Genomic DNA, 13,443 nt, shown 5'->3' with positions numbered 1-13,443 from the left:
CTGGAGTCCCTGATCCATAACTCCACCAGACTAGTGTTTCTGCCCTAGATAGGTCTTTCTTGGTCTAATGACAGTAGCTATCATGTGGCAGACACTGCAAAGCGCTTTACATGCATGGCTTTAATACAGTAGGCAAATGAAGTCGCTTTTATCACCATCGTAAAAGCAGCCATCTCAGTCAGCTGTAGTGAAGACTTGGTAAGACAGTGCTTGTTTCCAGCACTAAGAATGTGCTGGACAGAATGGTCATCCAGTTCCAAAGCCCATCCCATACCCAGGGCCTAAGCAGAGCCAAGGGCCTTTTGGTTTTCTCATCCGTATTTGTTTACTCTCCATACAGGCCTCAGTGAGTGCGATTATCCACATCTGGCTGATGAAATAGGCACAGAGGCGTGAACTGACTCTCATTGCTCTTTCAGCTGGTTTGGGACAGGGCCTGGATTCTGTTTGAAGCTCTAGCAATCCCTGGTAGAATATCTCCCTCCAGTTTGGCAGTAGGGTTGGTTTGGATCCTTCCTGTGCTTGCTTTTTGCCAAGTTGCTCAGCTACATGGGGCATCGTTAGTCTTATGGTAAGACGGGAGTACTCCTGTTCCCCTAGACTTGTAAACTGTACGATTCATCAGCATCGAGTCCCTTACTCTACTGTCTTGGCCCCGGGAAGAGGACCGGTGTGTGGCAGCTATTACCTAGTAGGGGAAGGTTCAAGACTGGAGTTTTTGCCTTCACTCTCCCACATACAGGCCCGGGTGAAAAGAGCCCTTGTTAGGTGACAGGACAGTCTGAAATGCCAGCCTGGGGAACGAACCACCAGCTTACCCTTCAAAGGGCCAAATTCAATGACCTAGGAGGAGATGGGGTCCTGCCTGCCTTGCTGAGAAAGGAAAGACCACCTCTTCCCCAAATAAATCATCTCCATACAGTGACATCTGGAAGCTGGGAGGGAAAAGCATGGGCTCTAGCATCGGCTCTGTGGCTCCTCCCTTAGGTAGGAAGTGGAACCTCCCATCCAGCCTCGGTCTTCCCTTGGGCTCCCTCTGCTGGCAGCGCTGCTGTTGCGCATTCATAGGGGAAGGTTGAAGGGAGCCTCCTAGAGTTGTGCAACAGTGGGTGTCACAGTCAGCGCCAGACCCCAGATCTCATCCCAGTGCAGTCGCAGGCAGGGAGAATTGCTTTGTGAAACTCCGGCCAGGTTATGCACCAGAAAGTAAGCTGGACTCTGCAAGCACCTGCCCAAAGAGGCCAGACATAACTGGGCTCCCCTTGGTCCACTCTAGCAGTGTGACTTCAGGCTCACTGCAAATATGTGACCCAAGTAGAAGGCGGCCGGCTTTCACAGGGATGTCATGGAGTAAAGGAGGCAAAGCGCCTTCTCTGAAGAGCACCACAGAGACTGGCATGCTCAGAAAGGAACCAGACTTGCACAACTCCATCAGTATTCCTAGAGGCCGCTTCCCGTGTTACAGATTACTGCACCTATTACCTCCACCAGTCAGAGGCCCTAAGAACTTCCAAAGTGTTGGAGGTAGGGGTGCCTGGGTGGCTTGGTGGGTTAAGATTCTGCCTTTGGTTCAGGCCATGATCCCAGGTCTCTGGGATCGAGCCTCACCTTGGGCTCCCTGCTCAGTAGGAGTCGGCTTCTCCCTCCCTTTCTCAAATAAAATCTTTTAAAACAAAAAACAAAGGAGGGGAGGGGCTTAGTCTTCAGCTGGCTCATGAGCAAACCAGATCCCTTTTTCAATGGTCCTCTAAGTACAAGTGACTGCACACTCAGCCGGCAGGGCAGGACAGAGCTGCAAACCACCTCGACCAGGGGGAGGCCTGGCACTGGCTGTGGGCCACCTCCTCAGGCTTCTGAGGGATAGACACTATATGGCTCCCCTCAAAAATGAGAACTGGCTTCCCTTCTGGAAGTCAGACATGTCAGAAACCATTGCAAGAAAAATGACCTCAAACGTTCACAGCATTAAACGAATAGGACAAGATCAGAAGGTGAGTTTTTCCTTTTTACTGGTTTATAATAATCTTAAAAACCCCATCACACCCATAAACCACCACAGGTGAGAAGATGAGGGAGATGGAGAATGAGTGCTACAGTATGTGGACAGCATAGGGAATCAGGTATTCCCTAGGGGCAGTGTGGGATGGAGGCAGGGAGCGTGGATAGGAGGCCCTAGCTTGGACCCTTATTGCTGGTTGGGGTTGGCTGGCAGAGGGGGAGGGGGCTCAGGGTGAACTAGGAAACATCTCACACCAAAGGCAAGGGTAGTTGGGGGGGGGGGGGGGTCACAGTACATTTTCCATGCAGACCAGGGGTGGGAGTGAGAGTTCAGAGAGTTGCACCCCTACACAGGAAGAGATTTGAGGGTTTGAGGTTTGATTTAAAGCCCCCAAGTTGGTGTCTGGTCCAATTTCCTAAGATGGCAGCTCACCTTTTGGGGAAGAGGCATTGGAAAAAATTACAGCAAAAATACCTGGTTTGGAGATCAAGCAAGGGTAAGGGGAGACAGTGGTGTTCTTTAAATGTAATTCCGAAAAGCAAGAACCAGAAGGGGGCCCTGGGTGAGACAGTGGCCAACGCCTTGGGGGGCTGGCCCTGAACCAGAAGCTGCAGGCACCGCCCCCCACCCCCCCAACACAAGGGCTCAGGGACAGGGAGGTACCAGTGTTCACAGACGGCAGGGAAATCAGAACAATAAATTAGGACTTCATGTTGCTATCATTTGGCATAACACAATCAGGCATTTTTTTTCTTTTTTTTCTTTTTAAATATAAGGCAACTTGCCAACACATAATTTAAAAACTGGTCTTCAGTCACATTGCTTCAGATCACTAGAGAATTTCTGGCTAAAGAACAGTGGATAGTATAGTAAACAAAACCCCAAATCTTAAATAACATCATCAGCTCACATTCCCCAGAGACAGGAAAGGTAAGGGCTTATTTGGTTAAAACAAAACAAAACAAAACAAAACAAAAAAACAAAAAAAGAGCCCAACTACATATCTTTAACAAAAAGGTGCAAGAAATTACGAAACGTTCTAAATTTAAAGTCATAGAAAAGTCTTAAATTTCTAGCCAACTATTTGCCACTTGGGGATGAGACACGCTGAGCATGGGGTGAAGGATGGGCATGTGAAGGGCGGGCAAGGGCAGGAGGGGCTGTTTCCCACAGACGTCCGCCTCCAGCTGTTAGAACCATGCTCATTTGGTAAAGGAAGAATTCAAAGAGCTTAAGGCTTTGTGTTTTTTTTTTTTTTTCTTTCTTTCTTCACTAAACCGAGGGGCTGCAAAAGGAGGTGAGGGTGAATGTACCTGTGGGGCCGCTCACACGCTACTCAAACCCACACTACATTCACACAGAAACAGGACATTTAAAACTTACAGTGTAGAGCAATATTCTTAGCCAGTGTAAAGAGAACCAAATGCATTGTAACTTTTTTTTGGGGGGGGGGAGGTTTTTAATTCTGAACTCCAATGTGATCACCCTTTACCTACTTAGTTCCTCAACATCCTGTTTTGTTTTGCTTGGTTTCTGAAGGGGCATGGGGGATGGGAGCAACAGATGATTAAGGAGAAACAACAGTGAGAAAGGGATTTTGGCTGCACTGAATGGTCACTACCACCTTACTACCTTTCTCTAGCACTGGAAAGGGGGGTGTGGTCAGGAACTAAGATATCAGCACAAAGATCTTCCCATGCCTCAAGGCTAATAAGGCGGCCAAGTGCCTGCAGGGTGCCCTTGAGGAGTGTAGCAAGGACAAGTGCAGTGGCTCTGGAATCAACACAGGTGTACAACGAAGCCCTGAGGAATGGAGAGGGGTGAGAGGAGGTGAAGACTGGGTCAGTTTTGACTGAAGATCTTTGGGTGAATAAGGAATTAGCTTCCAGAGCACTTGGGAAGTCTGGCTTCTTAGTCCCAAAGACAGAGACAGACAGGGAGTGGCCAAGCTGAAGGGGCTGCACACCACAGCCACCTCCCCCAGGCCCCTTCCCCTTCCCACACCTCAGTCCTAAGGAAAACAGGCAGAGGTGCAAGAAAGGATAGGAGGTGCCTGGTAGGAAATGGCCAAGGCAAGGGATGAGAGGCAGCAGAGAGAAAAGCCTGGAGCTGGGGTCAGGTCCTCACATAAACCCAGAAGTTGCTAGGGGTGGTGGAGGGGAGGATGAGGGCACAGGGGATCCCCTGCTGTCCTCAATTAGAGCCCACCAAATTCCCTTAGACATCTAAGAATGATCACACTGGAGCAGCGAAATTTTGAAACTATCCAATTACTCAAAAGTCTACACCTAGGAGGGTGCTGTAGGATGTGTAGCTTGTGGAGGGCACCAGGGCTCCCTATCTATACCCAGGGTGCTGAAGATGAAGATTTCGACTATCTGCGGGATCAGGGGCTCGGGTGCCAGGGGCTCGGTGGGCCTTGCTCAGCATGGCCAGGCTCTGTTCTCGAAAGCAGGCCTGTTGGAAATCCCCGCTTAGGTAATCCACCGTTTGCATCAAGCTGTTCTGGCTTGCCACCGGCCCACCCCCGGTCCCTGCTCGGTAGTGGGCCCCAGCAGCAGCCGTCCCACAGTCGAGGGGTGCACCCGTGGGCTGCCCACCATGGAACGGCATGGCGAGGTCCTGAGACCCCGAGCTGTCGCTATTGGGGGTGGGCAGAATGTTGTTCCACAGGGGCTGGAAGTAGTGACCATTTGGGTAGGCCAGTGGGGCTGCCAGGCCGTTGACGGGTGGGGATGGGGTTGGCTTCTCCAGGGCTGGCTTCAGATGGAAGGACTGTGCCAGGCAGAGTTCCTGCGGGTAGGCAGGGGCCTTGCCCACAAAGCCAGGCCCTGCCAACTCGCGTCCTGCTGCATGCTTGCCTGTCAGGCCAGGGGCCGGCGTCCCACCAGCCTCACTGCACATCTGCTGTAGGTGGGCCAGCTGGTGCTGGTTCCAGGCGACTGGCTTGAGGTCGCTAGGGTAGCCAGTGGGGGCTCGAGAGACGCCCGTGGGCAGGTTGACAGGGCCTGTGGCAGGCAGCGCGGCCGAGGCCGCATGGGTGTGCTCCATGGGATTGACCACACATGAAGGCATTGGCGTGGGGACACTGTGGGTGGACACCCGGGTGCTTGCATTGATGAGCAGACTGCGACTAATGGGGCTGGGGTTGGCGATCTGGCCCTCACACACTGAGGTAGTGCTGATGCCCGCCCTCGTCTGGCAAAACTGGTTGATCTGGTGCACGATGCTGCTCAGGTCCGGGGGCTGGCTGTGCTGCAGGGTGGCCGCCATTGAAAGGGGGATAGTTGAGGTAGACACGGTCACATTCGGGGGGGCATCTGAGTCTGGCATCTTCCGACCTCCATGCAGCAAGGGATTGGGGGGGTGCTGGAGACCCTGGTGAGACAGGGCAGGAGGGTGGACCAGGCCCTGGGTCTGGGCCATGGGCTGAGGGTGGCCCAGGCCCTGAGGCTGCTGGAGGCTCTGAGGGTGGGACAGCGCCTGGGCTGGCGGGATACCCTGAGGGTGCTGCAGCGTCTGGGGAGGGGCATGGGCCAGGGTCTGTGCGTGCTGCAGGGCCTGCTGGCGGGCCAGAGCCTGGGCCTGGGGGTGGGCTAAAGTGCTGGGTGCCACAGTAGCATAGGGCGCCACTGGGGGGTTCATGATGGCCTCAGGGAGCAATCGGGCTCGGGTGCCGTCAAAGTCCTTGAGTATGCTTTTGGCTGGCACTTTGACAATGGCAAGCAGGCCTGCCTTGGTGGCGGCCTGAGTCGGGTAGGGGCTGTAGCGCTGGGCTGATGTGTCGAGGCCGTTCACAGTACGACGAACGTGTTTCCGCTGGGGAACCTTCACACTGTTGGGGAAGATTTTTATAGTCAGTGGGTTGTTTGCGACCTTCTTAGCATACGCGTCCAATTCGGCTGGGGTAGGATAGTGAGCAGCTCTCATTTTCTGTGTAGTGTCCCCTAGAGAGAGAGAAGGGTAAGGAGAGCAAAGAAGGAGAGGGAGCTCATCAGTGCCAAGCCAACCAGCCCTTCTAGATTCCCCTTCTGAGGGTGCAGGGTAGAGCAGGGGATAAGGAAGTCGTCCCTGGTCTTCTCTTCATCTTAGACCCAGTCTCACCGAGCCCCACAGTCACAAGCACTGCTAACATTTAGTCACTACTTATAACTGTAACTGGTCAGGCCTTGTGCTAAGTGACAGGCTTTCTCAATGAATCCTCGCTCCAGCTTTAGAAGGCAGCTACTATTAGGATTCTCATTTATAAATGAGGCCACCAAAGATCAGAACAGCAGAGCAACTTTTAAAGTCCCAGATTTTGGAGAGCCAGAACCTGGCCAATTGTCATGAAGGTTACTGATGGTTGTTCCCCTACATGGAACTCTAAGTTCCTACCAGCTTACACTGGCCTTGGGGGTGAAGGTTCTGCACAGAGCTGCATGTCAGAGCCCTCTGTGGCCACTCAGTCCCTTCCCCAAGACACCGTCGTAAAGAGGGTGCCCGCAGTGACGCCTCTTCAGGCTGCGGTGATCTGGGAGGCAGCAGCTTTCCCTTGTGCCCCGGCAGCTGGGACGCCATACCCACTGGGTGGGCACCCTGGCACAGCAAACAGGATGCTTTTTTCCTCAGGAGCAGAGGAATACGCTGCCAGCATCCCTCCCCTAGCCTTATGTCACAAGTTCAGTTTTGTTTACAGCTCACTCTCTGCCTGATTGGGTGAGGATCAAAAGCCTTTATTTATTTCCTTGTGTGTGTGTGGGAGGGGGTGACAATAATGACAGGGCAGCAGGGAGGGAGCTGAGAAGAAAGGATTCAGAGAATCTTTAAGTCCCCCGAGCCAAAAATAGTCTGTATTCCGCCCTTGTCAGCTGTCACTTTCCAAAATGAAAGAGGAAAAACCTGCCTTCCTTTGGAGACTGCGGAAATACCCACTCAATGTGCCTCATTAACGTTAACAGTCTCTTTGTTCCCATCTCCAGCGGCCACCCATCGGGGGCTCCAACGGATGTCAGACTTCCAGTCAAAAAGGAAAAGGTTCTGAGAACAAGGGCCCCGTAAGGATGCCAGGGTCCAGCAAAACGTCTCAGCCCTCTACTCCCTCTCTGAGGTAGGGTCTCTCCTAAGTGTTCACAGAAGGTGCTTAATAAAGGTTTGCTGAGCGAGTAAGCCCACAGACTGCCCAAGCAGAAGGAAGGGGCTTGGCGGGGAGCCTTGGCTCAGCTGGCGAACGCCCACCCTATTTCCTCCCTTTACAGGAGGCAGCCAAGACAGAGCAAGGACTAAGCTGACTGAAGGCGCAGCTTGTGGCCTCAGCTGCCTTGGCCCTAGGAGACCCCATTCAGTCACATCACTGGGCATCAACTGAAAGGGAAGTGGCTCAAGGAGTGGGCTAGAGGGAAGAGGGCACAGCTGCCTTCCTTTGGTGGCATTGCTGGTTAGCCTGGCAGCAACTGCTTAGAAAATGCTGCTTTTAGAGGCAAGAAAAGAGAGCTCAAGTCCACAAGGCGCAGAGAGATTTAGTCCCACGCTCATCAAGGTAGAACTGAGCACAAGAGTACAGAAAGAGCTGTGCTCTCAGGGGCACAGTGCCACGATATAGTAGGCACTCCCACATGTTTGAGGTCTGCTTTATTAACCGCATACAGAATGGATGCTCTATCCATAAACAAAATGTTTGTAAGATGACTGATTTGGAGAGAGTCTTAAAAGAATGAATGTATGGGTGCCTGGGTGGCTCAGTGGGTTAATGCCTCTGCCTTCAGCTCAGGTCATGATCTCGGGGGGTCCTGGGATCGAGCCCCACATCGGGTTCTCTGCTCAGTGGGGAGCCTGCTTCCTCCTCTCTCTCTGCCTGCCTCTCTGCCTACTTGGATCTCTGTCTGTCAAATAAATAAATAAAATCTTAAAAAAAAAAAAAAGAAAAAAAGAATGAATGTAAAAGAGATAGCTGAGTCCAGAAAGGAGAGGGAGGCCGAGGCCCAGAAACCTTCTTGAAGTAACACTAGCTGGGGAGCAGAATCAGAGCCCCGAGAGGAGAGTCTGAGTTCTGCTGCTTCTTACAAGCCACTGACCCTTAGGGGGCTTAGGTTTCCATAAAGTGGGGCCATTTTCTGACCCTTGCTACATTCTCCTAGATAAGGAAATTCCAGAAAATCTGGGATTACTCAAGACACCAGAATTCCATTAGAAACTGACCAGATCAGCCACTGTACTTAGGTGCTGACTGGTCAAAACCACGTGACTCTCCTAGCCCTGCGCCTGACCCAGAGCAGATGTGCAGAAGACTCAGTAAGTATCAGCAGTATAGGTTCTATTCTGACGGAACGACTTGGGCTCAGCTGAGGGCCAGCAGTCTAAAGCTGCCGGGGTTTAGTTCAGACAGGTAATACAGGTTGGCTTCTGGGCTTTCCTCCATGTTGGTGGGCTTCCCTTCTTGAGGGCCAGGGAAGAGAGAGTGGTACAGGGGCTTGCTGACTGATTAAAGTTCCTATGTTCCAAGTTAGTACCAAGTTTCAGAGTGTTTTTTTTTTCCCCTAGCAGAGGCAGAAGGCAGCTTGGCTTGATTCAGGAGTATGGAATGGGACACGGATACCGATTAGTTCTCTTTGTCCTGCTTCTGCTGATGTTGACAGTGGTGATGAGGACAGTCAAATAAAGGAATCAGAATCACAAGAAGGGGGAAGGGTGGACACAGGCTGTAGTTATCTTTGTTAAGAAGGACTCTCCAGAAAAAAAAAAAAGAAGAAGGACTCTCCAGGATGAGAGGAGTATACTGGATAAAAAAGAGGCTACATTCTTGGAATCTAGCACCATCCATCTCATGTACCAGACTTAAGTTCAGCCCTTGAAAGAAAAAAAAACCCAAGTTTTCTCAATACTTTATCTCAGTCCCATGCAGTCATCCCAGAAGCTTGCTTTCTTCTCTAACATCTTCCCCTAAGTGTACAGCTGACACAGATACCACAGCTTTGTAAGCAACTTATTTTAATTTTTTTAAAAAAGCTATGTGCCCAACGTGACGCTCAAACTCACAACCCTGAGATCAAGAGTTGTATGCTCCACAGACTGGGCCAACCAGGCTTCCCTGTAAAGCAACTTATTTAAATATGTGATACTAAGGGTGTTTTTAATTGGGACAAAAGGCAGTGCACAGGGAATCTGTGCTTAGAATCTAGATTCAAATACTGGCTTTATTATCTACTATTCAGGGTCTCAGTTATTCTTCATTTATAAACAGGGATGATACCTGCTGTCATACCTCACAGAATTTTTTTTAAAGAATTTCATTTTACTTTGGAGTGAGAGAACGAGCGAATGTGAGCACACACGTGTGCTCAAGTGGGGAGAGGGGGAGAAGAAGAGGGGAATCCCAAGAAGACTCCATGCTGAGTGCAGAGCCTGGTGTGAGCTTTGATCTCACGACCCTGAGATCATGACCTTAGCCAAAACCAAGTCTGACATTCAATCAACTGAGCCACCCAGAGGTACCCCTGTACCTCACAGAATTACTAGGATCAAGAGATTCAGTGAATAGGAAAAAGCTCTGTGAACAGGAACCATGACTATCAAAAGCTATTCAAGGATAGCACGTTTGGTTGAGTTTGTACAGATAGAAAAAGTAACCTGATGGAGAAAGCCCACACAGGACTTGAGTCTGGGACTTAAATGTAGCAGAAAGCAGTGTTGTCTATTCCAGGCACTGCAAGAGGTGGGGGCAGGTGGTGAAGGCCGATATCTCCCTGAATCCCAGCTTTCCACAGGGGCCTCCCTGTTTATCCTTCCATTTTGAAGGTCAGAAGACACAAGTACCATATGCAGCCGGAAATTCTATCAATAGATGGAGAGGCACAGGCAGTGTCTCAAACACTGGGTTTGGAGTCTGACCCAAGAGGGAGTTCTAGGACGCCTGGGTGGCTCAGTGGGTTAAGCCGTTGCCTTCGGCTCAGGTCATGATCTCAGGGTCCTGGGATCGAGTCCCGCATCGGCTCTCTGCTCAGCAGGGAGCCTGCTTCCTCCTCTCTCTCTCTGCCTGCCTCTCTGCCTACTTGTGATCTGTCAAATAAATAAATAAAATCTTTAAAAAAAAAAAAAGAGGGAGTTCTAATGTAGTCACTCAACATTAATGTGACACTGGCGAGGGCTACTCTAGGTCTCCTCCTCAAAAGAACAATGAAAGTTTCTCATATGGGATTATTGAGGAGCGAATAAGAATATGCATAAGTACACTCAAAATCGTGCCTGGCACATAGTAAGCAATCAACTAATATTAGCTAATATTTCTGAGATTTCTACAGCTTATCCAGTTTCTGGGCCAATTCACCATTTCCAGGCCCTTCCACTAGGCGGCAGACACGCATAGAAAAGTAGTAAAACTGGGTAATTTGAGGTTGGTATCAAACCCTGATACTCTTTAAGGAAGGAGGTCAGAGCTGTTGACTAAAAGATGATTTGAGGGGGGCCTAGGTAGCTCAGTCAGTTAAGTGTCTGCCTTCGGCTCAGGTCATGATCCCAGGGTCCTGGGATCAAGCCCCACATCCGGCTCCCACTCAGTCAGGAGCCTGTTTCTCCCCTTCCCTCTACTGCTCCCCTTGCTTGTGTTTTCCTGCTCTCTGTCAAATAAATAAATAAAATCTAAACGAATTAATGAATGAATGACCTTTGGTCATTTCAGCCACTCACCTAGACATATTTACTGAGCCACCACGATATACCTGACGGTGAGCTGGGGAAGAGCAGAGGCTTGCAGTTAATGGGGGGGGGGGGGAGTTCAAAAACACATTTTCTAAGGAACTGGGAAAAGATGGGTCAGAGAAAATTTTTCTAAATAAAGTTCTCAAACAGCTGAGAACTCGCAAAACAAGTAACATCATGGAATATACAAAAAAGCTCTAGGAGGGTATCCAGCTAACCCAAACTGTGGTCCTCTATCAAGCCCAGGACCCACCAAGGCCAAGGTGTTCCTTAATCCAGACTGCCCCAAGGCAAATGCCACATCTAGGGTGGGAAATGCATTACATCCTCTTCCGAAGAAAGGGGAGAGGAGGAAATGCTGGTGTTAGAAGGGATCAATCCTGTGATTCTGTACCCATAGTGGGGTAAGCCTGGGGAAAGTGATTAGCCAGGTGACTTCGAGTGCTGGCCAAGATACCACATACCCCACACCTCCAGACCCCTGCTACATCTCTCCTGCCTGAGCTCTTACAATATAAAGCACAATAATCAATAAACATCTGTATTCTATCCCTGCCCCACCAGACACTATATTCTGTGTTTCTAACAACTCGTAAAACCCTCCCGAGGATGAGGGGCAGAGAAAGGGTGAAAAGCAGAGTCACAAAACTGGTTAAGCTCTCTACAGCTGAGAGGTCCTCTGAGAAGGACCCTGGTGCTGGTTCCCAAAGGGGAGTTTATGCTCCATCTCACCTTCAGTGTTCCATGCTAACAGCTGTAAGTGACATGGCAGAATATCTTTTCATATACATTTTGGGAGAGGTGAGAAGAAAGCACATAAGCTTAAAACACCATCAGGTTTTCTTCTCTGCAAAGGCTTAGATATAATTAAGGACAGCAACCAAGTGAGACAAAGGGATTCTAAAACACTATTCTCCTCAAACAGACAGACAAGCCGGAGACCAGGGAAGGTTATCTCAATTCTTTTTTTTTTTTTTTTTTAAAGATTTTATTTATTAATTTGACAGAGAGAAATCACAAGTAGACAGAGAGGCAGCCAGAGAAAGAGAGAGAAGCAGGATCCCTGCTGAGCAGAGAGGTCCAATGCGGGACTCGATCCCAGGACCCTGAGATCATGACCTGAGCCGAAGGCAGCGGCTTAACCCACTGAGCCACCCAGGCGCCCCGGTTATCTCAATTCTTGAACAGAATTTGAAAACAGTGGTTAGCAGAGGCTACCTCTGAGGCTGTTTTGGACAGAAAAGGAGTGGAAATCCAAAGTCAGCACCCAAGATAAAGCTACCTGCTTGATACCCCATCTCTGGGGTTTGGGTATATGAAGGAACCTAGAAGAAAGTCAGTGAGCTGCTCTGTCATGCTTCCAAGTATACTTCCTTCTCCAGATGTGTCCCTGGAACCCCAGAACCAGTCAAAATGCAGTTAGCATGCAGATTTCAGTGGCCAAGGAGCATGTACAACTCTATCATCTGACAATCATCATTTATTAAGAGAAAGACTAAGGGAAAAGCTGGTACAGCATAATATAGCTTGCCTATGGAGTCAGGCAGCTGCAGAAGGAAAACTTAACTTTCAGCTTTGTCATTCCACAAGCTGGATTCACTGGGCAAATTCCAGAACTAGCCAGGCTCTGAGCCTTACTCTCCTTCAAAGAAAGGAAGTCAAGAGGCTAGAGCATTTTTTTTTTTTAAGATATCTATTTATTTGAGAGAGAGACAGCAAGAGAGGGAACACAAGTAGGGGAAGTGGGAGAGGGAGAAGCAGACTCCCCGTTGAGCAGGGAGCCTGATGGGGGGCTTGATCCCAGGACCCTGGGATCATGACCTGGGCCAAAGGCAGATGCTTACGACTGAGCCACCCAGGCACCCCCCTTTTTAACTTCTGAAGATGATCTCATACAGCAGGTGGAAGCAAACTATAGCCTGTGGGCCAAAATACAACTGCTTTGTGTAAAAAGTTTTAGAAGAACACAGCCACACTCATTCGTTTACATGACGTCTATAGCTACCTTTACCTTACGACAGCACCTTTGAGTACATCCAAGAGGGACCATATGGCCCACAAAACCTAAAATACTTGTTATCTGGCCCTTCACAGAAGAAATTTGCCAGCCCCTGTCATAAAGGATTTGGGTAAGGTGCTGAAGCGCCTTTTATATTAAAGGGTTAGCCTAGATGCCTCAATGATTTCCCCTTTTGCTCTGAAAAAAAAGGTCTATCCCAAATTTAGAGCAATATTTATACCTGAAGACACTGTACATGGTAATGAGCTAGGAACAGAATCTTTTCCTTGCACATCGTTGTAGTGCAGGGAAAGAAGCTGGGAATCTGGGGCTCCTGGCTGGCTCAGTCAAGAGCATGTGACTCTTGACCTCGGGGTTGGGAGTTCAAGGCCCAGATTGGGCGAAGAACTTACTTTAAAAGAAAAGAAAAGAAAAGAAGGAAAGGAAGGAAGGAAGAAAAGAAAGAAAAGAGGAAAAAAGACAGGATTCTAATAGTTCTCAAAAGTTCAATCTTGTGGGCAAGTTTATTAGCAAGAATATACCCAGAGAGACTGATAAAACTAGCTCCCTGTCCCTTCTGGAGGTGAAAGCTTCTTGACTTGTGAACTGAGGTCACTGGTTCAGCAGAAAGCAAAGCCAAAGGGAATGGTAGAGAATGCTCAGAGAGTCCAGAACAACAGAAAAGGGTAAAGAGTATGTTTCAGAGATACAGTAAATAATCAAGAGTGTGAGTTTTCATTCAATTCCTCATGGGGGTTCAAACTGAAACACC

General features: G+C 49.5%; 2 protein-coding genes across 6 annotated transcripts in view; both read right to left on the bottom strand.

The window, feature by feature from the left end:
* The window catches only part of ALDOC (aldolase, fructose-bisphosphate C), a 1,020,901-nt gene that overhangs the window by 163,147 nt on the left and 844,311 nt on the right, over window positions 1-13,443 (bottom strand). The gene's annotated exons all lie outside the window — the stretch shown is intronic.
* Window positions 1,993-13,443, bottom strand: part of FAM222B (family with sequence similarity 222 member B) — an 82,103-nt gene continuing 70,652 nt past the window's right edge. For 2 of the 5 annotated variants that reach the window (XM_082707124.1, XM_082707125.1), the window contains one exon: window positions 1,993-5,946. In XM_082707124.1, the coding sequence (XP_082563250.1) occupies window positions 4,337-5,946 (1,610 nt within the window). In that variant the 3' untranslated portion in view covers window positions 1,993-4,336. Of the gene's footprint in view, window positions 5,947-10,660; window positions 10,699-13,443 lie in introns of those variants that run through there. The other 3 variants (XM_082707128.1, XM_082707127.1, XM_082707126.1) reach the window with 2 other exon arrangements.

This window comes from Mustela nivalis, assembly GCF_964662115.1.
Source record: "Mustela nivalis genome assembly, chromosome: 17".
NCBI lineage: Eukaryota > Metazoa > Chordata > Mammalia > Carnivora > Mustelidae > Mustela > Mustela nivalis.
Note: the sequence above shows the minus strand (reverse complement) of the source record. Positions and strands in the feature narration are given on the sequence as shown.